At 40.6% G+C, this 26,184-nt stretch overlaps 4 protein-coding genes across 4 annotated transcripts; 3 read left to right on the forward strand and 1 right to left on the reverse strand.

The window, feature by feature from the left end:
* Positions 1-3,330: 3,330 nt before the first annotated feature.
* On the forward strand, positions 3,331-6,183 carry C922_01393 (hypothetical protein; the record flags this gene model as incomplete). Its single annotated transcript, XM_008816999.1, has 1 exon — positions 3,331-6,183. One exon carries the CDS (start codon positions 3,331-3,333, stop codon positions 6,181-6,183), a length of 2,853 nt encoding a protein of 950 aa, XP_008815221.1.
* A 3,710-nt stretch (positions 6,184-9,893) lies between these two features.
* Positions 9,894-11,921, forward strand: C922_01394 (long-chain acyl-CoA synthetase; the record flags this gene model as incomplete). Its single annotated transcript, XM_008817000.1, has 1 exon — positions 9,894-11,921. The coding sequence occupies one exon, from the start codon at positions 9,894-9,896 to the stop codon at positions 11,919-11,921; it is 2,028 nt and encodes a 675-aa protein (XP_008815222.1).
* A 2,134-nt stretch (positions 11,922-14,055) lies between these two features.
* Positions 14,056-19,486, forward strand: C922_01395 (hypothetical protein; the record flags this gene model as incomplete). Its single annotated transcript, XM_008817001.1, has 3 exons — positions 14,056-18,905; positions 19,171-19,262; positions 19,443-19,486. The coding sequence occupies 3 exons, from the start codon at positions 14,056-14,058 to the stop codon at positions 19,484-19,486; spliced, it is 4,986 nt and encodes a 1,661-aa protein (XP_008815223.1).
* Positions 19,487-20,875: 1,389 nt separating this feature from the next.
* Positions 20,876-22,327, reverse strand: C922_01396 (hypothetical protein; the record flags this gene model as incomplete). Its single annotated transcript, XM_008817002.1, has 1 exon — positions 20,876-22,327. The coding sequence occupies one exon, from the start codon at positions 22,325-22,327 to the stop codon at positions 20,876-20,878; it is 1,452 nt and encodes a 483-aa protein (XP_008815224.1).
* Positions 22,328-26,184: the final 3,857 nt, after the last annotated feature.

Consider the following 26,184-nt stretch of genomic DNA (forward strand, 5'->3'; position numbering starts at 1 on the left):
GAACAGAACTATGTTTCAGTCCCATTTTTCAGTACCACTTTTCAGAACCACTTTTCAGAACCATTTTTCGAAACACATTTCAATCGTACATACACTCCGTATGCTATTGTGCGTATTCGAAAAACGAAGGTGTACATGTTTTTAATTAAATATTTCGCTCTAGGTTTAAGCAAGCGTGTATGTGTATATGCATATGTATAGTACATTTGTGCATACGCATGTCACTGCTTTTTTTGCGTGTGCGCCCACCACCTACTCCCACCTAGTGTGTACCTCTGCGCTATCATTACATTACTGCTACATTTGTAACAAATAGGAAAGATAATCTTTTCTTTTTTTACGTTTTCATGTGTACCTGTATCTATGCGTATTTATATATATATTATATATACCATGATATATGCCTATGTGTACGCATCCCGTTTGTACACCCTTCTCTGCATATTTCTGACGCACTTGTTTGCTCGAGAATTCGCCTTTTCATTTTCGCAGCAATTGTTCGTTTTTCTTTCCCATTTAAACGTTTATTTTAATTTTCATTGAAATCTTTACTCAATTTTTCATCATTTTTTTTTCCATCCTTGAGCTTTTAATTTAATTTTAACCCTACTTATGTGCCGCTCATGAAATGTGCTCTTTTTTTTTCCTTTTTTGACCATTGGTTTGAGTTTACGTGACGCGCGTGTATGTGTATATCTGCGCATACGCATAGATGTGTACATATATATATTACACTATATATACACTAGATATGCCGCATATATATACTCACACCGCACGTGTAAGCATTTTTTTATTTTTATGCATTTTCGACCCTGCTCACCCCCCTTTTTTTTTTAACACTCACTCAGTGAACTGGGCCAGAGCAACAAGCATATGCGCACGGACATATGCTAACGCCACTTCGTTTGGTGATGTACATATGTAAGAACACATGCATGAATATACATGCATGTGAGTAATGCATATTTGCGCGTATGTATTTATGAACATATACGCATATGTATACTTACATGTGCTTATGCGTATACACATATAAGAAAATAATGAGCAAATGTTTGTGTACCAATTTATATATATAGCGTTCAATCCTATATATAAAATATTCGTATTAGCGTTAGCATAGCGTTAGTGTGTTTATTGTGCATACTTTTATCCTTACACTTTCTCTTCTGCCTATAGTTTCGAAATATTGCTCCTTTTACCCCCCACGCCTTTTTTTTTTTTTTTTTTTTTTACTGAACCACATTCTGCCGCATTTGTAGTACATCTGATAATTATCGTGATAAAAAAAATTTTTTTTTTTACTGTTTTTATTCCATTCTTTCCTTTTTTTTATTTCATCATTTTGCTTTTTCGAAAGTTGTCTTTGTTTACCAAAATAGCCCACTTAGAGAATTCAGCGATATTGGCACACTGGCAATTAACGAATAGGCGATTAGCGCGTGAACAGTTAGCCAATGAGCAATTGGCAAAAGTAAAAGCAAAACCAGTTAGCAGTTATCAGTTAGCAAAATTAAAAAGCCCAACCGACTTTTGTCCCAATTGCGCATTTTGCTTTTTATGTGCCTTGTTTATGAGTTTATTTGAAGAACGACTAGGGTTAATTTTTTCTTTCTTTTATTTTACACATGTGTATATGTAACATCTACCTTATTTTGAAAATTCCTGTGATGCATATTTAATTTTTTTACCATTTCTTCTTTTTTCCACACTTTATTACCTTCGTAATTTACAAACTTCTCATTTTCCCCCTGTTTTTTCTCTTTTTTATGTGATGCAAAATATTGCTTCAGTTTATAAAGTTAAATGATTTTAGCACCCAGTTATTTTTTTTACACACGCGTTTTTTCCCAATTTACGCATTTTTTAAGTTCGAGCATACACGCGCATATACGCAGCCCATACCTAATATGTACCTCTCTTTAACATACTCCCCCACTTTACCCACCTTCTTGAACACATTTTTCCCACCCCTTACGAACATTCTCGTACGTATGCCAAGTGCCTGACCAGTTGACAAGCTGACCAGTTGGCCAGTTATTTTATCACCCCATTTTTTTTTACAGCGTTTCACATATATATGTCCCTGTATGAACGCACATTTACATAATCAATTGTGTATATGTGCAAGCACATGATATACTCGTTTGCTCGCGTATGTAAAACCGTACCTTTTTTTTTTTGCTCTCATTTTTTACGTTTCAATTGTAATTGTTTAAATATAATTGTAATATAAAAAAAATAAAAATAAAATAAAGATAAATTGAAATAAAATAAGCTCAAGAATACATTGCCCATTACGAAGAATATTACAAGAATAATGAAATTGTGCAACCCAAATTTTCCAAGAAACAGTACTTCTAATAAGCTACCTGAAGAAGAATTTGATACGCACCATTTTTACAGTTACACCTTTTTCATTCCGTATTTGCCCCATTTCAAATGCGTCATATAGTACACACTGTGTGATTGTGAAAAATTAAGTGCCCCAAAGAATTAGCTACACGTGAAATATAGATTGCGCGAAAAAATATATGTACATATTTGCTGCACGTACTAGGTATATGCACTTATTTTTATCTGCTCGGCCAAGGCAAGAAGGTGCTGTTCCCTATTTTATGTCTGAGAATCCTTTTGCGCCCATTCCTCCCCACCACTTTCTATTTGCTCAAAATTTACATAATGCGTAATATATGAACGTAACATTTGTCGCATGGAATAACAGAGCAAAAGCGCATCTTCCGCAGTTAGCATCTGTTAAGGGTTATCTTACCCATGCACAGAAGTGGGTTCAAATATATATATGTACGTACCGAGCTAGCTTTGTTTGGAACTTTTCTTCATCGCCAAAAAGGGGCACAATCCAAAGTACCACGACAAAGAAGAAGAAGAAGACACAGAGCAATAATCAGCCATTATTTGCCGCTTGAAGAAAGCACAAGGAAAATGCGAACAAGTGTATTATCCGTGTAAGCGAATGTACTTTTGACGGCACAGCAATATTCCGTTTTGTTACCCGAAAGGAATACGTGTGGAAGTTAAACCTTTTTTCTTCTTCTTCCCGCGGGGGTGATACCTTAATAGAAGAAGCTTCTTCGCTTTAGCGAGAGAGGGAAACACGGATAAGTAGACCTCTTCATTGAGCTTATTTTCCATCTTACAGAGCTTCACATTTGACAGCTGCAGAAGAGTCGCTTTTGACGAAGCGTCGAATTGCTTCCGTGTGAGCATATATCCTCCAGTTCGATTCATTACGCGAGTACCACTGAACGATCTACCAAAAACAGTCAATCGATATTTTTATCTCTCCATATATGTAAACCCAACATGATGAACAACAAAAACGTGAATAGTAGTAACCAAGGACAACAACAGTCCTCCTTGGTGGTGACCCAAATTCCAAGAAAGAAGCAATTTTACAAAACGAAGATGTGCCCCTGGTTCTTCTCTGGGAGGTGTGATAGAGGCGTAGACTGTTTATTTGCACATTCACAAGAAGAATTAAATCCAATTCCTGATTTATCCTTTACTAGTTTGTGTCCCTTGGCCAAAAAAGCAGGAGTATGCAAAAATGAAAAATGCAGTTATGCGCATTCGGTTTGTGAGTTGAGGCCGACTGGAGATTTATACAAGACGGCTCCCTGTACAAAATTTCTGAGAGGAAAATGTAACGCTGAATCGCATTGCAGGCACGCGCACTATATTGAGGAATTGCGTCCCCTGCCTGGAAATTTGTCCCCCTCTCAAAATGCCATCAACCTTATGCTCGCCGCCCCACTGGCCGGTTCGACTCAAAAGGGCAGCAAAAATAAGAACAGCGGAAATAGCGCAAATAGCGGAAACGGTGCAAACAGCAGCAGCAATAACACCCTTAACAATCACAATCACAACCACAGCAACCACAACAGCCACAGCAATCACAACAACCACAACCACACCAGCGGCAGTGGATACTTCACGGAGGAGAACAAGAACAGCGAAAACATGATGAAGCCGACGAATTCGTTAATCTGCAACTTCTCTACACAAAACGGAGTCAACAGTAACCGATTTAGCAAAAGTTTCGGGAAGAACGGCACGCCGGACAATAACATTAGCAGCAACGTGAATAATGGAGGTGGAAATTGCAACATGAGCAGCGGGATGATCAACTGCAACGTGAGCAGCAATCTGACCAATAACCTGAGCAGGAACGGGACGAGCAACATGAACAATAATTTGAACAGCAGCCACGTGAACAGCCATCTGAACAGCCATCTGAACAGCCATCTGAACAGCCACCCGAACAATCACATGAACGGAACCATCAATCGCGGAATGAGTCGTAATGTGAACAGCAGTGTGAATAATGACAACATGAACAATGCGATTAACAGTTGTATGAACAGCTGTATGAACAACTGCGCCATGGGCAGCGCAATGAGCAGTGGAATTAACAGCGCAGTGAAGAGCTGTATGAACAACTGCATGAATAGCTGCATGAATAACGGGATGAATAACGGGATGAATAACGGGATGAATAGCAGGATGAATAACGGGATGAATAGCGGGATGAATATCGGGATGAATAGCGGGATGAATAGCGGGATGAATAACGGGATGAATAACGGGATGAATAGCGGGATGAATAGCGGGATGAATAACGGGATGAATAACGGGATGAATAGCGGGATGAATAACGGGATGAATAGCGGGATGAATAGCGGGATGAATAACGGGATGAATAACGGAATGAATAGCGGGATGAATAACGGGATGAATAACGGAATGAATAGCGGGATGAATAACGAGATGAATAGCGAGATGAATAACGAGATGAAAAACACCATGAGTAGCACCGTGAACGTGAACAAAAACTACAGGAAGAGCTCGTCCTACCCGAACACGCTGTTCGCGCTGCTAAAAAACAAAGAAAACAGCGAGGAGTACAGTACGGCAATGGACACAAAGAACATAAAGCATTACATGATGAATAATAGCGACATAGAAAGCGCAAACGGGCTTATAAATCCCTTCAATTTAAGGAAGTTGCAGAATATGTGTAGCGGATCGAACGAACCGAACGGAGCCTTCAAGTCGATCAACGATTTGTTGAATCAAGACATAAACATGAATCGATCGATGAATGGGAGCATACACGGAGGGAGTCTTCCAACCAGCTTAGGTAGCAGCATGACAAACCTCTGTAGCGCCATGAATAGCAACTTGAGCAGCGGCATGGTAAACAACATTTCCGTCATTTCGAACCTATCGAATGGCAAGGCGAAAATGAGTAATATGAGCAACATGAGCAATATGACTAACATGAGTAACATGACAAACATGAGTAACATAAGCAACATGACGAACATGCCCAGCAGCATAAACGGCACCCAATACTACAATTTAAGTAAGACAACGAAGAGCGATATGTTGAGCACCTACCCCACATTCCAAAATACAGATTCCTCCTCCTTGAGAATATCAAGGAATTCTTCAAAGGAGTATTCACCAAATAATGAGGAGAAAAAATTAGTGGACACAATCGAGCACATGGAAATTACAGCGCAGGATAGTGCCCTGAAAGTTATCGAGGATGACAACGAGAAGTTGAATATTGCTGATATTAAGAATTTTCTAAAGTTGTTGCAAATGACAAACACGAGCAATTACAAGGAGGATAGCTTTTTGCTGAATGATGAGTTAAAGAAGAGTAGCCACCTCATGCATGAGCATCAACAACAGCCACAGCGGCAACAACAGCAACAGCATCAACCGAAGCAGTCTCATCAGTTGCACCAACCGAAGCCATCTCATCAGTCGCACCAACCGAAGCAATCACATCAGTCGCACCAACCGAAGCAATCGCAACACTCACAGCTACCTCAACACACGCAGCAGTATAACCCCGGGCCAGCGGTGAAGAACGGCAACAGCCACCCAAAGCAACAGCCCAAGAATATTGATGTGGTGCCTGGCTCCCATTTACCAGAACATTTCGTACACACCGGAAATATGCCCAACGCGCAAAATGATGAAAATAGCATGCACAACTACGACGTAAATGGGGACGTAAAAAATATTTACAAATTGAACAACAATTCACTGATTAGCTGTTCCAACTTTTGGAATTATCCGGAAGATGAGCTAAACACGACAGCTTCGAAAATTGTGCAAAACGTGGAAATCTTGGACTACTAAGAGGGTGGTGCAAAAAGGGAAAAAATGAGGAACAATGAAGAGGGAAGCATATTTTGTCGAGAATGTTGTTGAAGTCTGCCCGAAACGCGCGCGTGCTCATTTGTACGCACATATGTGGAGAATACACTAATGTGCACTGACACGTACACCTTTTGTAACGCGGGAAAGAGCAAATACGTGATGAGCGGATGACGCTAGCGAAAATATGTCCTACGAATCATATCTCAATGAATTGTCTCAGCTATGTACGCCAGAAAATACTTGTTCTGTTTGAAAGAGCACTATTAACTTATGATATTTAAAAGTGCATGGACAGTGTGACAATTTTTTCGCAGTCGTAAATTTCCAAAAGGGTCCGAGGAAGGCCGTCCAGCGCATATATGTATATATATACACATAAGCCTGCGCGAGCACAGGACGACGAAGCGGATGAAGAATCGAATGAAGAGAAAAATAAGTCACATGATGCTAGTTGTGCCCTCAATGTGCGCCTGCGCGCGCCTCGGTATATGAATCCAACATACGCGGTTCCCCCCGTCCCCGCAGCAGAGGTTTTCGACCGTTTTAGTTTCCCCGAACGAAGCAATCGAATAAAATGCCTCTTATTTTAAATGTGTCAATTTTTCCATTAGTAGAAGTTATCAATTTTTTTTTCTTTACATATGTTCCAGGACCCTCCGCGTGGATATCAGCGCAGGTTCCCAAGTGAGCTCCCCTGCTCACCCCTACACCTCCCCGGGTGTAAAACTTATATACCCCCAAGTATGTGATAAGGCATATGAAATATATCATACTTCACGTGTGTAATATGTGGACAATATCAAAGTATACCATTTTTTTTTACCATAATAAGCATATAATTAAGAATGTTATGCATGTATTATGTATATCTTTATATATCTGTATATATTCGTATATATTTGTATAACATAGGTAATTTTTTTTTTTTCTTTCACCTGGCTTTCTTCTTCCTCTGCCTATTTTTTTTCGCACCTTTTTTGCCATTTTTTTTGCGATTTTTTTTTACCACCTCGAACTTTTTTTTTTTATTTAGTACCAATCATTTGTCTCAACTTTCCTGAGTAATGTTTTATTTCCCTTTATTTTTAAATTTCCATTTTTGTTTTAAAATTTTTTTCACATCCCATTATATTTCGCCTCTTCTTGTTTTATTAAAATGTGTGCTATAAGCAGAACTTTTTTTTTCTCTATGAGACAGTTCGAAACTGAAAAAAATTAATATATATATTAAAATATATATAAATACTTAGAAATAGTGTGAAGTATATGCTCAACGTTGTGCGAGGTGAACGACCTCTTATGACAGAAATGTGGGGACACTCTGGCTTGCCACCCGGCAGGGACAAAGAGCAAAAGGGAAATAAGTTAAGTTAACCTGCGATAGCCATAACATCTCCGTTGTGCAAATGCAGGACGAAACGACCGACTCTGCAATGTTGTCCTCTCGTCGCAAACAAAATGGATGGGGGGAATGTGCTGTTCTCTGAAGATGAGGAAAACATGCCAACTTTTTTTTTTTCCAATTTGAAAATGAACCCCATTTTTACCTTACGCTTGGTAGTTCATTACCTGGAACGCTTTTGCCTCCACAAATGATAAAGAGAATTAAGTTTAGCCGGAGCAACTACAACTGCGGCAAAGGCGCTTCCACAGTTGCGTAAGTAACATAAGTTGGAATCCTTGGCAGTTACAACACACAGGTTGTCCCCTGTCGCAGGGCTAATTATTTTCTCACCATGCGAATATAATTTAGTAAATACCTTCTAAAAAAACGAACACGCAAAGGAGTTCCTTTCTCTGAGGGATAAAGACCACATATGCATGTACATAGGTACTGACCTAAAAACGAGCATCTGTTTTGGGGCACACACGCATTGCGCAAAAGGAGCATTGAATATAACTTCCCCTTTGCTAATGTACCAAGGGCGTACAGATTTACTTTATTTTTTCACAAAATTGTGACAAAAAAAAAAAAAAAAAAACATCTTCCCGCCTGAGCAATGATGCAGATAAGACTGACAATACTTATGGGACGAACAAACGGAAACCCTGGAAAAATTTATGTTTGGTAAATGTACGAACAGGGGGGGGAAAAAAAATCGTCATATGTGAGGGCACACGTGTGGGCACATCGGGCAGTATGTACTGATGGAGAAAAATGAAAGTAATTTTTTTTTTTTTATTAAATTAACCTAACATATAAAAAAGAAAAAAAAAATTGTTAATTGTTCATTCATGTATTCTTTTTTACTGCAAAATTGTACATTACGTAAAAGCAAATTTATCATTGCAGGAAAGAAAAAAATGTTACGCTGACATTTGCACTCATATAAGTTGTACTTAAAAAAAGTTACAGGATAGTCGCCCCTATGCTTTTGGCATAATCGGAAGGCATGGCCCGCGGATGCATGCCAACCAACACGTGTGCTATAGTTACATTAGCACCAGAGCTAAGATTGTACGCCCCATTAGCACAGCGTGCATACAAATAATACATTCGGATGTTAACGCACATTATTTTCAATAGTAAAAAATGAAAAATAAAAACAAAAAAGAGGAATAACTCCCATCCGGCCTTTTTAACGTATGTGTTTAATGAAGAACATTAAAAAAAAAAAAAAAGCAGTGTTGGCTTCATTTATTTAATTTTTTTAGCAACCCTTCTTCCGTCATTTTTATTCTAATTTTGACTCTCACTTTGAAGTCGCGCTTTTAGCTTGGCATTTTAGCGGCATATTGCTCTTCACATCTTATCTTCCATTTTAACTTCCCATTTTAACTTCTCCTCTTAACTTCCCATCTTAACTTCCCATCTTAACTTCCCATTTTTCTGCCATTTTGCCCCCACTTTTGTTGCTTCCCCCTCGGAACGAACTTCGCAGAGAGGAGCCAAAGTTGCTGCCGAGCGAGCGATCTGCAAAGATTTATACACCCACATAATACATGCACATACGTACGTATGTATACATATATAAAGGAACCGTATTAGTAGTTCAGCGTATGGTACAGCGTTCGTTCGCGTAAGATCATAAAGGTGATAGGGCTTCAGAGTGTTACTTCTTTTTTAGGTGTACCCAGACGCAGTTTTGTGCCTCTCCATTTTGAAGTTACTCAGATTTGGTTATTTTCTGTTCTTCTTTGCATAGAGGAAAGCGCACTGTTGTTTTGACAACTCAACCGCAGATTATAGCTTGGTAAATTAATCCTGCAGGTAAGTTTAACCCAACGTACACATCACGCATGGAGAGATTATCAATTTGGCCTTGTCCGCGTGCTGCACCAATTTTTCATTATCTCAAGTTTGAGATCGCGATGGAAACATATACTGCGTTAAATAAATGTGGAGCACCGTTGTTTGTTTTATTTTGCGCAAATAGTTATACCTAGCGGAGAGGAGCCCCTTTCTGTGTATGCGTCATTACGTAGGAGGTTTTGAAAGGGCACGCAGCGCGCAATTGGCACGCAGTCAGCACGCACGTGTCTATTGGACCCCGCGAGGATGACCATGCTGAACAGTGTGTGAACTTCATTCCGCTAGAATTCACATAGTGTAATGTCACCCTTTTTCGTTCTCCTTTTCTCCCCTTTTTAATTTCTCCCAGAAGGAGACTCTCCCCCCTCTCTCCGTGCCAAAGGGTTCCTGTATTGGAACGTTCGAATAGGCTCCCCCCTCCCCCCCATAAGAGAAAATGTTCACGACTACAGGAGAACTTGTGTACTCCGTGAAGGTGAGCGAGCCCACGAGGCAGGACGCAACGGGGGCGTACAGGAACCCCAAGTTTAAGGACAAACTGTTTCAGAACTTCGAAGAGAAGCCATTGAACAATACGTGGGAACTGTTCGACGGGGTGGCAAAGAAGTACAAGGATCGAGATTGTTTAGGCACTCGAGTGAAGGTGGATAACAAGTTGGGTCCTTACAAATGGAAGTCATTCACGGAAGTAAGGGAATTAATTCTAGCAGTAGGATCAGGTTTAGTGAATATGAACGCATGTCCAGTGATTAGATGTGATGACACAAAAGTAACGAGGGCAAAATTTCTAGGATTCTACATGCCAAACTGTGAAGAGTGGAACATCTGCGATTTGAGTTGCAGTGCATTTAACATTGTAACGGTGCCGTTATACGATTCATTAGGTATAGAATCAAGTAAATTTATTCTAGAGCAGACGTTAATGCAGACGATTCTTTGCAACAAAAAATGCGCCATGAATTTGTTCCAGTCGCTAGATACGTGTGAAAGGATTTATTTAAAAAAACTGATTCTGGTCGAGAAGGAAGCTGATGCAGACGTTAAAAAGGCCTGTGAAAAACACCAGATAGAAATTATTTTGTGGAAAGATCTCATCGCAGCTGGGAAGAAGAAGTTACAAGAACCGAGGCCAGGCAATTTAAAAGACATTGCATCCATATGTTACACCTCTGGAACGACGGGATACCCCAAAGGGGTTATAATGACAAACGGAAATTTCATAGCGCAGCTAGCTTCCAGTGTAATAGGCCCATCAAGATTGCCACTTTTGGATATAAACGAAAATGATATTCACATTTCGTACCTGCCGCTGGCCCATATATATGAAAGAATTTTGATGCTTGTCTTCTGTGCACAGGGGGTCAAAACTGGGTACTACTCAGGGAATGTCCAAACATTAGTGGAAGACATTCAGGAGTTGAAGCCAACTTTGTTTATTAGCGTGCCTAGATTGTACAACCGAATCCACGAGCGCATATTCAATTCATTAAAAAAAAAATCGTCATTAGTTCAATCCTTGTTCAATAAGGGGTTGGAGCATAAGATAAAGAAGCTAAACAGCACTGGTATCCCTTATCACTTTTTTTGGGATAAACTCGTTTTCAACAAGGCCAAGAAAATCCTTGGAGGAAACGTTCGAGGTATGCTGAACGGATCGGCACCCATAAGTCCTGATGTCGTAAAGAAATTGAAAACCGTTTTCTGTGCACCCATATTTGAAGGTTTCGGAATGACAGAGACGGTTGGTCCAGCATTCATTACGCACAGCACAGATGTGAACATAGGCCACATAGGGGGTCCTGTCCCCTGCGTTGAATATAGAGTTGTATCCGTCCCGGAAATGAACTACTTAGTTACGGACAACCCACCTAGAGGAGAACTACAATTGAGGGGACCATCTGTCACCCATTTGGGTTATTTCAAACTGGAAAAGGAAACGAACGAATTTATCGACAAGGATGGATGGATAAGCACAGGTGATATTGTGTCGTTTAGTGAAAATGCATCTATTACCGTTATTGATAGGAAGAAAAACATCTTCAAATTAGCGCAAGGTGAATACATAGCAGTGGAGAAAATCGAATCCATCTACAGGCAGTCTCTTTACATCAGCCAGATTTTCGTTTTTGGATACTCGTACGAATCTGTGCTTGTGTGCATTGTGTGCCCCTCCTTAGACACGATAGAGATATGGAAAAATGAGAAGAAAATTAATAAGACGGATGATGAGGTCATGCAGATGCCCGAGTATAAGAAGGACGTTATTGATGATCTAATCAAAATGGGGAAGAAAGATGGGTTGAAGGGGTACGAACAGATTAAGGACGTGTACTTCGCTACGGAACCCTTCACCATCGAAAACGATTTGCTCACACCGACTGGGAAGATTAAGAGGCACGCTGTGCACAAGAAGTACAAGGAGCAGATCGATAACATGTACAAGCAGCTGAAGAAGGCGGCTTAAGCGAAGGGGTTTTCATCGAGGGGGTTTCCAGCGAAAACGCTTTGAGTGACGAAGTTTTGATCGAATCCTTTTTGAGTGAATTCGTACCGTTTTCGATCGGCGACCCGCGTGCTGCTGTCATATGTAGCGTACATGTACAGAGTAGGAAGTGGCCTTCGTATGATTTGCTTTTTTAATTTTTTGGGGGCACGATGCTGTACATGTGCAAGGAAATGCGTTCACCCGGTGCTCTCTTAAAAGTGTGGCCCCCAAAGGGAATCTCCTGTGGATATAACGAACCAGATGTGGAGTCACAGAGCCCATCTCCAGGCAAAACTACAATTCGCTCCGCCACACGAGAGGGGCGCCAGCTCGCCCATACAACATATTGGCATACGAGTGGCGCCCCTGGGATTGTACTAGCTAGGCGCTTCCGGTGCTCTCAACGTAGGAATCACACGCACGTACGGACATAGGCACATAAGCATTTATATATGTATGTGTGACGGTACGCCGGGCCCCACTTACCTGCTTATTAAGTTAATTTTAAGCCGCGCATGCGTATATACATATATATGTACATATGCTCGCATGTGTGTGACCCGCCTGCGGACATGTAGAAGCATGCGTACAAATCTCTGCCCCCACCATTCTGAAGAGTTTTCCACTTGGCGCTTGTCACGGCAGAGGCATTCATACGCAAAGTTATCCTTTTTTTTTTCCCCTTCTTTTTACATTGTAACACTTTGAAAAAAACATTTTTTAATAATTTTTAAAGGTTTTATGCCATGTTTAAATTGTTTTTCAATAAGGAGAAGCCTAGGTGACGACCAAAGCTGAAAATATTAACGTACTGGCCGGTAAACCAGTGTGTTGGGGAGGGGAAAATACATACATAAATGTATATATGTGTATATGTATATATACATGCGCTACATGACAGTTGATGCTGCGTCAAACCCGAGTGATTCTCCAGCAATTGGAAGGGTTTCCATTGCAAAACTGCCAAAAGGCGAACGTTTATACCAAGCGAATGAAGCGAGTTACGCCTTACCATGGTGCTTTTTCCAAGCGCATTGTGAAACGCTCTTTTTTAAGGTGTTCCTCCTTCATGGCATGATACGATATCGTATGACGACACAACGAGTGTATTTTTTTTTTTTTTTTTAAACATTCCCGACGTGTACGCATATGGGAGCACTTGCCGAACAGAGGTACATACAGTGGTCACTGGTGGGCAGTTTATCTTTTTTGATCTGTTTTTGCAAATTGTATTTTGAATTTTTTTTCGCCCGCACTTGATGAACTTTTCACTCTCTGCTCCACCCTCAAGTGGAACTTTTCCTTTTTGAAGAAATGTGAAACGAAAAAAACTGGAAAGCGTCGCAAAGGAGGCAAATTTTCTGTGCAAAACATGCCTTGTACAAGTGACACGAAATATAAAACATGCACACAGATTTGCAATCCCGGGCGAATATTTTTGTTACTCCAGATTTGGAATAATCGCCATCTGAGTTTGAAGGAAAAGCACAGCAAACCTGTGGCTTCCTGTGAGATTGCCTTTTTCCCCCCCTTTTTTTTTTCCACCCTTTCTCAGGTTTCCATTTCAAGAGAGGGACGAATAGTTGAAACCCAATTTTGTGTGCAGTTTTGGCTACTTCTTGGAAGCGCGAGGAATTTTCTGTCATTGATCGGTGGTGACTGTTTCCCGCCCTCATTCGCATAGCCTATTTTTGTGACTCATTTTTGCAACCCATTTTTAAAACTCCTTTTATAAGACTTTTTTTTTGTCGCCAATTCCACTCAGTAGCCGTTTGGGCATTCATCCTCGTAGCTTACATCGTTAAACATGTGACGCCTTTAAAGTGAGGGGGTAGTTCCGGAAGAGTAGCGCAAGAAGCAGTTTTCACTTCGTAGGAAAGAAGTGAACTTATCCACCTGGGATGAGTGAAGAAAGAGGGAAAAAGGAAACACCAAAGGATGCGCCAAAGGAATAATCAATATTACCCAAATAAGCAGAATAACCAAATTAACCTTAGCGTGAAAACGAAGTAGTAAAACAGTGCTGTCACATGGAAGTAGAAAAGACCCAACCTGCTGTCACCACCACTTGCCGTTCACCACCTGAATGGACAAATCTCCAACCCCTTATAGCATGAAAAACTCTGAATCGGGCAGCACGGCGTCGTTAGAGAGCGGTACGGACGTGTATGAGAGAAACGGGTTTTTTGAAGGGAAGGATGGCATGTCCAGGTGTAGGAAACGGAAACGCAAGAAGAGGAGGGGACGTGTAAACGGGGCGGGCGCGTCGGACGAATGGGACGAAGAGAAGGACGCCAAAATGGAGAAACGAAACGAGCGACTACGCAAAAACGAAGATCTGTGCACCAGCGACAGCATTAGTAACTGTGAAAAGTCCAGCGGCCCTTCTTTATCAGATGGCAGCTGGTTTAAAAAGAAAAGTCACTCTCCTAGTGGAGATGACGAAATGAAGATAAGTCTGGCGCGCCTTGGGGATACCACCACAGATAGGAAAATGAAGAGGAAAAAGAAAGCCTCAAAATTGGGGAAAGGGAAGCAGAGCGACGCTGACGATTATGCGGAGAGCCACAAAGAGGAAGAGTTTTTTGCAGACCAGTCCCATAGCGAGAGTGTGTTGAAGGGGGAGCAGTGCGGAAAGGGAGTAGAACAGGCTCGCAGTGAGGAGGACAATGGTGACAACAACGGCTGCGATAGCGGTGCCGAGCGGAATGGCCACATCTCGGACGGGAGCACCCTCAAGGACGGCGACGCGAACGTGCTGCGCGACTGCGACCTGAGCGACTTCCACGGAAGCACCGGGAAAATAATAAAGTTGAGAATCCGGAATTTTTTGAACCATGAAAATTTGGAGATGTCATTCAACTCGAATAAAAATATAATCATTGGAAAAAACGGAAAAGGGAAAAGTGCCATCGCCCAAGCCGTTGCAGTGGGGCTAGGAAGCCAAGGAAAGCACGCAGGCAGAGATATCAATCTGTCTAATTATATCAAGGATTACGATAAGAATAAGAAAAATTTAGTTTGCTATATAGAAATCTTTTTGTCCAATTCGGGGAAGAATTCTTATAAGAGGGAATTATACGGAGATGTTATCGTAGTAAAGCGCGTTTTGTCCGCACACACGAGCAAATTCTTTCTCTATGGGCTGAAACAAAACAGGAAGGATGGCAGCTCCATGTATGTGGACACCGAAGAGGGGGAAACGACAGGAGGAGGGAATGTTGCCCCCTCTGGAAATCCCCATGAGTGGAGTCAACCAAACAAAACGGATTCGCAACTCCATGGCCATAGCTCAAACAGGAGTGTAAAAAGAAAGGCGTTCATAGATAGCTATCTGAACAGTATCAAACTAAATATAAGAAGTCCGTGTGTGTATTTGGATCAAGAAAAAGGAAAACAATTTTTCAGTAACATAACGGAAAAGGCATTGCACAAATTTTTTATGAATTCAGTGGGGCTAGATATAGTCGAATCGGAAATTGAGAAAGAGAATGAACTACTACAAAATTGCGGTCTTCAAATAAAGCAAAAGGAGACTCAATTATCTCCACAGGTGGAAGAAATGAAGCGAATGAAGGAACGAAATGAAATGTTAAAAGATGAATTTGAAAAGTTAAGAAACTTGGATAATAACTACAAAATGGTCGTCTTCTTTAATCTGCTAAAGAATGCCATCATTCTCTTCAATGAGTATTTAAAATCTGAGCATTTAAAAAACGAGAAGGTAATTCTTAGTATACAGAAAAAGATGCACGGACTTGTGGACCAAATTGAACTTGTCAAAATGGACGTGAAGAAGGTCATCGAAAGGGATACACAAGTCTACCTTTTTGTAAAAAAGAATCAAGATAAAGTGGAAAAATACACAGATATGATTTGTCAGCTGAATGAACTCAAACATGAGTACACCAATCGGAGGAACGAAATTGTCAATTATTTGAGTTCTTTTGAGAAAGCCAAGGAAAATAAAAACCTCCTGCAGGAACACCTACACCAGTACCAATCCGAAATGGACCAAATTAATGAAAAAATGAAAGAAGAAACGGAGCGAGAGACACATCTGCGTAACGAAATCAGCAAAAGGGAAAACCAAATCTACGAGATGGAGTATACCATAAATAAAGGCGAGAACGCGATTGAGGACATAAGCAAACAAATGCATGTTCTCAAAATGCACTTCAATAAAATGCAGAAAATAAAAAACACACAAATAAAGCAGAAAATTTACACTTACGGGTATGACATTTACTCGATTAGAAGTAATATCTTAAAAAATTACAAAATTGTGAATTCATCCGATGAGTTGTGCTCTGCTGTACTTTACCCACCCGAGTTGTTTCCCCACGGAAAGGACAGCGTGCTCATCCGAGACGAAATAGTGAAGCAAACTGACGCGAAAGAGGAAAACCCCGATTTTGTATTCAAGTATGAACCGATAGGACCAGCAGGCGAATACATACGACTAAAGGAACCTGTCGTCAATGAGAAGGTACTATCCATCATCGAGAAGCATCTAGGGGATCTGTTCTACTCCTGGCTGGTCAGCTGCTACGAAGACAAAAATAAACTGAGCAATATGGAAATAGAAAACAAAAACAAAATGAACATAATTGTAACGAACGCCTTTCAACACATAAACAGGAAGACGCTGCTCCAGAATATTCACTCCATTCTTAACAAAATGAATGGAAACAGTATTTACTCCTTTTTGAATGTTGACCTTCTTCCAACCTCGCTCCTCTTCTATCTTCATGACAATTTCAAAGTGGTCCAAACCTTGGTGTGTAACAATTCGGAAGAATTGCATGAGCTGCTACGAACAAACGATAGAAGAATTGTCAAGTCCATCTACGTTGTAGACGAGTTTGTTGTAGTGAAGGTGCTTCCCAATGGGGGACTGCATTACCAGCCTTCCAAAGAGGACTACTACAAGAAGCCCATGTTTCTAAACATGCACAATGACGAGAGATCCATGTATAAGGCATCTGAAGGGGGCGCAGCAGTAGACCACAAGCATGAGCACGGGACGGGTGTTGCTACAAATGGGGTAGTTGCCAAAGTTGGCGACTCCGATGGCGTCACGAAAACTGCGTCCAAGGAATCGCACCTTACTGGGGGAGATGTGCCAAATTCGGATTACAAAACGAATGAAGAACATCTGAACGAGTTAGAAAAAAGGAAGGAGGAAAAAAACGAAGAAATTGTCAAGACGTCCAAAAGGTTACTTTCTTGTAGAAACGTCCTGGAGAGCCTAAACGAGTCCTTAAAAAAATGCCAGTATTCTCAGGACGAACTCAAGTACCAGCACCGAAATATCGAGGAACTCATACAAAACCATGACGACATTTTTTCCGAACAAATGAACTTAGAAATTAAAGAAAAAAACAAAGACATCGATGAAATAAATGAAAATGTGTTCCAAATTGATCAGTATGTAGACACACTGGAAGGGAAGAAAAGCAACACCCTTGACAGTTGCCTAACCCACAAATGGTTAATATCAACACATGCTCATTACTTGAGTAGGAAAAAGGACAAAATCGCTGCCATGATTGAGGAATATAACAATCTGTTTGAAGTTTTAATGAAACTGGAGCGAGACAAACTAAGAAATGATGAAACCGCTTCGAGAAATAAGAGAAGCTTCTTAGCAGCGATAAACAAGCTACACAACATTTACTTTGAATACCTTGCAAATGAGTTTCCCCTCGAAGAGACACTTTTGGAGAGTCCTTTTCTGCTGCTAAGGGGAAGACCCGCTAATGTGCCAATAACGAACATTCTAATAGACCGCTCTGGGGAGGAAAGTCAAGTGGACGATCAACACCCTAAGGGGGTGGAACCCCTTGGGGAAGACAGCACCAGGCACCAAAAAAGGGAGGAGGAAACACTTGAAAGAAGAAAAAATGACGACACTGCTGAAGAGGGCACAGTACGCGTTACCTTCACTGTGGAACAGCCTAACAGCGGTGCAGGCAAGGGAGAGCTCATCTTCACCCGTATTCCCCTCTCGAATCTCAGCTCCTTTAACCAACTCTTCCTCCTCTCGAGGAAGGACGAGGGCGCGATGCATAACGAGGAAAGTAGTTGCAAACTGGCTGTCAACTCGTGTGATAAGAAAAGGGAAACGGAAATAAAGGCCCTTCGCGATTTGGGCCAATACGTAAAGGGGGTGCTGACCGGGGGTAGAACCAGTACTATTACGATCAGGAGTAGTGGGCCTCCAGGTGGGGGGAGCCATGAGAACTTGTTTAGCATGGTAGGCGACACTTGTGAGGACGACTCAGCGGGTGACGCCGCCAGTAACGAAATCAGTAAAACAGCCACTAACGCGGCGGGGAATCCTCCGGGCGATGTCGCCGAAGCTGATGATGTCGCCGAAGCTGATGATGTCGCCGTTGACCTGCTGGACGAAAACTACGCAGACGTGCTGTGGAAAAAAAGGTGCGAAAAGAAGAAGGAAATCACCGAGCTCCTTAAAATAAACGGCTTTAGCACAAGGGACAGCACAGACAACTCCATAAAAAACTATTTCCACAGTTTAATTGAACAATACGGAAATGAAGAAAAAAGTTACAACACACAAATGAAGCAAATTAACGACTTGAGAAATAACTATGACATGCATATGGCGAACATAAAGCTGCGAAGATCTAAGTTTTGTCATGTCTTAAAAAAAACAAAAGAGCAAATAACTGCGCACTTTAAAAATATGCTGAAAGGTATGAACAACTACAAAGGCAAAATAGAGTTTGACGATTTAAACCGAAATTTAAAAGTTATGGTTTCGATTAATCAAGATATGTCCAAAAATATTTATATGGAAATCAACTCCCTGTCCGGTGGGGAGCGCTCGACCATTCAGATGGCCCTCCTGGCATCTTTGTCCCTCACGGAAACGTCTTCCTTCCACATCTTCGACGAACTCGACGTGTACATGGACGAGCTCACTCGGGTGAAGAAGTAAGTCGGCGGGGCGCAAAAAAAGAAAAAAAAAAAAAATAAATAAATAAAATAAAATAAATAAATAAAGTGAAGAGAGCACTCCCCGGGGAGACTTACCAAAGAAGTGGAAAATTTATCACCACCGTTCACATACTCCACAGGAAGCGATGCGAAACTCATGAGTGTCTATAAAAGGGCCCTGCAGCATTTTTCCCTCCCATGAGACATACATTGCAACATTTGCAAAACGTGCACACATATGCTGTTTTATTTTCCTCCACAGCATGCAGCGCTTTTGTGAATTCATAGAACAGAACAACGACAAGCAGTACTTCTTCATCACTCCTCACATCGAAATAACGGAGTTGTTTCTAGGTAAGACGTACGCTGCGCAGTGTAGTAGTGTTTGTGGCTACGCGTAAGGGACAAAGGTGTTAGTAAAACTACTGCCCTCTTTCCAACACCTTGTTCCATTTTCCCGCGTTAACCCCATCCAAAAAGTTGCGCAAGCATAAGTGAAAATGCGTAAATCCTTTTTTTTTACCCCCTTCATAGGAGAGGCCAAGGAGAAGAAGGCCAAAATATTAAATTTGTCCTAAACATTTGAATTAAAAAAATATGTTTTTTTTTTTTTTTCCCCACATCCTTTTTTTATGTTTAAGTTGTTTTCTTTGATAAACCCAATTCTTAAATGGTGTCGTCGTACGTAAGCGTGTATGGACCCGAATGGTATGTCGCCCATTCTGTTGCTTTCTTTGTACTTCTTTCCTCCTTCCTTTTTTTTTTTTTCGTGTTTGTGTGTGGAAGTGCACAGTTTTACAAAGACGTTGTCAATAAACAACTGCTCATTTTTGCCCTTTCAAAAAAAAAAAGCAGAACTTTTTAAATGATCCTACAACTAAGCATGCATTTGATTTGCTCAATCGATAAGAAAATCGTCCCACTGATTTACTCCGTGGCCTTATCGCTGACGCGTTGCAACATACGGATATATTCGCCACCCAGGGGGACAAAACAACAACGGGTTGAACCACCTCTAAAGGCAACTATAAGTATCTCACTGTTAATAATTATAGTTTGATGAAAGGTTAAATGAGCAAGAGACGACAAACTGTTTAAAAAAAAAAAAAGAAATTAAACTGATATGTGAAAGAAGCTATGGGTATGTACACACCAGGGCTGGTACAGCGCACAAATTGATTTGCACATGAGAAATCACACATTAGGCAGGCGTTTGGCATTTTAAAATTAGCACATACTAAGGTGGGGGGAAATTCAAAAAAAGAAAAATAGGAAAAAAGAAAAAAAGGGAAAAAAGAAAAAAAGTGAAAAAAAAGCGAAGTGGTAAAAACTCCAAATGGAAAAAGCGTAAAATGGGAACACTTTAGCACGAATAGAGAATAATTTTATAAGCGCGATTTGTTACACGAAATTTAGACAACTGGGAGATTAAAAGTCTTAAAACAAATTAAAGAAATTTTTTTTTTTTGTGCAATACGTGAAGGAACTATATCACACTTTAAAAGATTTTACGAATAAGTTTGAAAGAGCGCAGGGGTGGAAAGAAGGTAAAAAAAAAAAACAAAAGGGGCAACAGTTGCAATGGTATCGCAGTGTCATAGTGGCAGTAACAGCAACGAGGGTATAGTGGCAAAAATGACAAGGCAACATGCATGGAAAAACAAAAATTAATCCAGGTAAGAGGCCCCAACTACGTGATGGTTCCTCCGACGCGATGATACCTTCGATGCGATTATACCTTCGATGCGATGATACCTTCGATGCGATGATACCTCCGACGTGATGATACCTTCGACGCTGAGATTTCGAGGTTGTCATACGTGTATAGTACACGATATCGCGCTTCATTTCTTTTTTTCCTTTCCCTTCTTTCCGTCCCTACTGGGGATCTCTCAATTGATCAGAAGCAACACCAAGGAGACATTTCAACGAATCATGAAATTTTCGGAATGCTTCATTTTCCTGTGTCATAAAAAGTAGCTGTTCTTATACACATTGTCACTTAAGCCATAGATTTTATTACTATAGGATTGAAGAATGTTATTTTCCTGACTGTTGTCATTATCATAATCATAATAGTTGCTTAAGTTTGATTTCCGACTGTTGAATTCTACATTTGCATTGTTAGAATGAATACTTTGATGTATATTATTTATGTACTGGGAGATTTGGTCTTGGTTTTGTTGCAAGAAGGTGTGTGCTTCATTATTTATTTGTTCATTGTAACTCTGCATGCGTTCGTTGATGCCATTTGTTATTCCATTTAAAGTGTGTAAGCTTTTTAGGAAATCGGCTGTTTTGTTTTGGCTTTGCGTCATTTGCGCGGTTCTCTTCTTTGATGTGGCGGCGGGGATATTTTGCAGGCCTTCGTTTTTATCTACTGCAAAGTGGGTCATCACGTCGGATGGGTATTCTTCTGCGCTCTGCAGGAGTAGCGAGTTGTACTGGCCTCCACCGACATGGTTTCCGCTTATGTGATTTCCGCTTACGTGGTTTCCCCTTACGTTGTTGCAGCCATGGTGGTTACTGCCGATTCGGTTGCTGCCAACTCGGCTGCCACTGACATCGTTACCGCCGATATTGTTGATACCGACATGGTTGATGCCGACGTGGTTGTTGCTGACGTGGTTAACGCCGACATTGTTGATGCCGACATGGTTGCTTCCGATGTGGTTATCGCCCACATGGTTGCTGCCGACGTGATTACCTCCCACATTATTGCTGCTGATATCCACGCAGCTGTCGTAGATTCCTATCGTGTTGTCCACGTATTCACTGTCACTGACGTTTTTGTCCTTGCCCAAGTGCGAATTGCAGTTCACTATGTTGTTCAGGGCCATCATGTTAAAAACGTTTTCTTTATAATCATCCGTGCAGCCATGAAGCTGGCTGTAATAATCGTCCACATGATTAAAAGAGGAACTAATCTTTTCGTCCTCATTATTTACATACTGTTCACAGCCATTATTAATTAAATTGAGTTTGTCCTCATAATTGCTTTCACAGTTGTATTGTCCTAGGTTATAATTACTTTCGGTAAGAACTGGGAAATTATTGCTGCGATTATTTTCCCTTGCGTTAATATACGTGGAAAAGAATAAGATAAGTTTCAGTTTAGCAATTAATCCAAGGCCTGCCAATACGTACAGTCTTTTAAATTTATCTTTTTCCTTTTCTGACATATTTACATAATTTTGTAAATTGATTCTCAAAAAGGTTAACTGATCTGAAATGGGCGTAATTAGGCCTTCTATAAAATATATGTCCTTCAAGTGTATTATAATATTTTCGCTAGTCACTTGGTAATTCATTGCTTCCGCTTCCCAGTCCTTCACAAAATTGCCGTCGACCTGGGGAATTAGCGACTCCTTTAGCTTTAACAAAATGTGGATTCTTTCCTTGAAGTTTATTAAAGCCATCCTATCTTGCTGTGTCTATAAGTGGTCGGAAGGGGTAGTCGCGTGCGCACGCTTTCGGCAATGTTGTTGGGCAGCGAGCACAATTATGCTAGCGGCGTTGTTTGCAATTATGCTAGCGGCGTTGTTTGCAATTATGCTAGCGGCGTTGTTTGCAATTATGCTAGAGGCGTTGTTTGCAATTAAGCTAGAGGCATTGTTGGCAATTATCCATTCGGCTTGGTCTGCTACCGCCTACGATACCCCGTTTTGCCACCCCCCTAGCTGCGCTTTCTCTGCTCCTTTTTGGATCCTCCTTTGGTGGCAGGTTGGACAAAAATATTTTGCGAACAAAATTTTATTAACAAGCTTAGGAGATGAATTGCAGCCCTCACGAGCGCACATGTATTTAAACACACAAGCGCCGGGGGAGGGAAGTTAATTCTGGCCTGCTGAACGTACGTAGGCACAGGTATTTATGTTCGCGCGAGGAGGGGAGCACAAACAGGCACAAGCACACGTACACATGTGCATATGTACATATATACACAATATACTCATATGTATACGTACGTATACGCTTGCAGACTTTTCTCACCACTCCCTTTGAAAGTTAATTTTTAAGAAAAACAAAAGGACAGTGATCACGAGGTGGGGAAAACATAAATCTACTATAAAACAAATGACATAAGTTATCACAAAAAATCTTTAAAAATGCTTGTTTTAAAGGCATTCACAAAAAAAGCTGTCATTAAAAATTTTGACATAGAGACTGGATTAAGTACAACTGCAAGGTTAAAAAGGTTTGTAGCAAAAGAAACAAGAGAAAAAATAGGAGCGATTGTCATATTAAATGGCACAAAAAAAAAAAAAGGAAAAAAGAAATGGGGAAATAATGCGTCGGTGAATATGTATAGGCGAGGGAACGTGTGAACGGATGGGAGAATAAATTTATGAATGTAGGGTGGGCGAACGGATGGGCGAGAGGGAAGGAAAGTGTAGGAATAAACGAAGGGGACGTATAAAAAAGATGAAAATAAAGAAAAGGCATGAAAATGAATGGAACACAATCACATGGAAAAATGACAAGCACGAGAAAGGCCAAAATAGTCTCTCGGTAGGGTTTAAATACTAACAAAATAAATCGAAAAACACAAAGGAAAAACTTGAAATGGAAAAAAAAAAATAAATATAACACTCTGTGAACATTACGGCATCGTCAGGTAAATATAGAGAACAGGGGGGAAAAATAAAAACAAAATAACGTCGCAGGGTGGGAAAAACATTGGAAGGTGTAAAAAAATGAAGCGTTCAGGTGTTCACATTTTTGGTGTTTTTGAGAGGGTTTAACCCCAAACATTTAACTTCCACTGTTTAACTCCCACTGTTTAACCTCTTGCACGCTTAACCCTTTAACAATTTTAAAGAGTAACCGGTGCGCCCCCCAAGCGCGAAATCCCCTATGCCCTTACACCTTTACACCCTCTACAAAATTCCCTAGAACGCCCCCGAAAGCAAAATGGCTTAAATCCTTCAAAATGCATATGTCGCGATTTTTTCCGCTGTTTTTTTTCTCAACACTTTAAGGTTAAATTTGTTAACATGTTGGAGGCACATTTATGCGAAAAATCAGAAAAGTGGGTTTTCGGAGGATGTGCATAGGAATGTAAAAATGTACATATACGTAGTACACACACTTACCTGTGAAGGGCGGTGTTGATAGCTTTGACAAGTGCCTTTATTTTAGCCCCCATGAGCAATCTACTAAGAGACAATTTTGTTTGCGCCTATTGGCGCTACCCCATTTTAACCTTCCCCCGCCCAAATGTTTATTTTTTTAAAAGTGGCATCATCACGGAATTATTTTTTTTCGTTTCGCATCTGTACATTTAGGCCGGAAAATGCGAGTTTCCGCGTGAACAAATCACAGGTCTGCAAAATGTGCTCCATTTTTTTTCCCCCTTCTCATTTCCCCCGTTTCTTACTCCAAATTTTTCGCCAAAAAATTTTGATTCTCCTTTGTGCCAGTTTTCACCTAAATTACTGTCATGTAGTTCTACTTAGGTCGTTTCACTTGGTAAATTCCCGCGCATTTATGTTTTCCCCCTTGCGCTTAAAATGTATCTGCCCTTTTTAAAGGGCGAAAAAGTGTAGCACAAGAAGTGTAACGAATTTGAAAATTAAAAAGGGAGAACAGTGGCATCAATTTTTAACATGAAAAATTAGCTTTATGGGAACATTTAGTTTTTTTAATATTTTTTTTTCTTCTCACATGTAGGAGTAACTCCCAAGGGGTCGCGTTCTCCTTACATTTGCAAAAAGTTAGCGTAAATTGAATTTTTTTTTTCCTCCACAATTTATAACAACCCATTTGGTTCTTCGTGCCTCTTCTTACCCCATCCATTTTAATCCTCTTGTTTGCCTCAAGGGGTTGACTCATCCTACTGCGTCGCTGACGAGCGGCAGTTGAAACGGGACTTTCCTGCGACACACAAAAGTGTCTCCCAATGGGCACATGCGAAGGAGAACGCGACGATGATCCCATTGCGCACATGTGTACACATTTTATTCAAAGCGATGTGCGCAGGTTTTCCCCCGGACTCATTCGATTGTGTAAGTTCGTTTCCCATCAGATGGAACGAACCATGCTTGCCATATACAAAATGCTGCATAGGATGACCAAACTATGCGGGGTTGTCTATATCCCTGATTGCTGCTAATTCATGTGGGGGTCCCCACTTCTTTAAAGCTTACGCTAACATATGATAAAAGCATGAGTGCAAATATATGAAATTAGCGTGTCTGCGAAGGGGGGGAAAGCGCCTATAATTACTTACCTGGTGTTGACGCAGAAGAAGCATCACTGTTAAAAATGCGCAGAATGTTATGTTACGAGAAAACAAAAAGAACAGTTCTTAAATCACCGCAGTGATGACACGAAATTGAAAAATAATTGCTCTATTTATGTTTTTTCATACTGTATGGCAAAGCTGAGTAAGCGCTATCGTGGGTATTCTTCCGGGGGGGATATTTCCAAATTTAAAAGTAAAACGGCTGCACTTCCCTGTGGCATGTTACGTTCGAGTCCATGCTCAAAATTGCCAAAAGGGGTAAGAGGTCCTCTCGTTTCTTCGGTGCTTTTTTCAACTTAACGTGTGCAGATTTTTTTTTTTTTTTCATGTGGCAATCTGCATAAACCGTTGGACGCATGCAAAAAAAAGTGACAGAAAAGTACTCACTTGGTTAACCTTTTTCTTAGAGGATAAAACGTGCCATTTTCCCATTAATGTCAATTTTCACTTTAGGGGAACTTCATCATGATGATCACTTTTGGTATATTAAGTATCTTTGTGTTCTTCGGATACAACCATTTTTGAGGTTAGAAAAAAAAAAAAAGGCTTACCATTGTGTTCGCCCGAATAAGGCTTAACTTGCCATCAACTGATGTGTTTTTTCTTTTTTTTTTTTCCTTTCGGGGCTCCCATTTCGCCCCGCTTTCCAGACAAAAGGAGGACTCTATTTCCTCGTGCGACATCTACATATACGCACATGTGGCTTATCCCCCTTTTTACGCACAAACATGTTTAAACGTTCTTATAAATTCTCATGCAACGGTACACAACAGGTGGGCACTTCGACACGCGCTCTCAAAATGGCAGTTTACATTGGGGTTTAAAACATTTGGAGAAAAGGCAGTAGGGACCTATTTGGCAAGAAGGATGCACCAATTGAAGCCTTCCAAAATTCAGCATGAACGCCGGCAGTGACGTAATTTTGTTTTTTTCTCCTTTCTTTTTTTTGCATACCTTTTCTTTTACTCATCTTGTTTTTTTCATCTACCATTCTTGTTTTTTATATTTTCATTCCAAAAAGGAAGGTTA

Source organism: Plasmodium inui (assembly GCF_000524495.1).
Source record: "Plasmodium inui San Antonio 1 unplaced genomic scaffold supercont1.4, whole genome shotgun sequence".
NCBI classification, from domain to species: Eukaryota; Apicomplexa; class Aconoidasida; order Haemosporida; family Plasmodiidae; genus Plasmodium; species Plasmodium inui.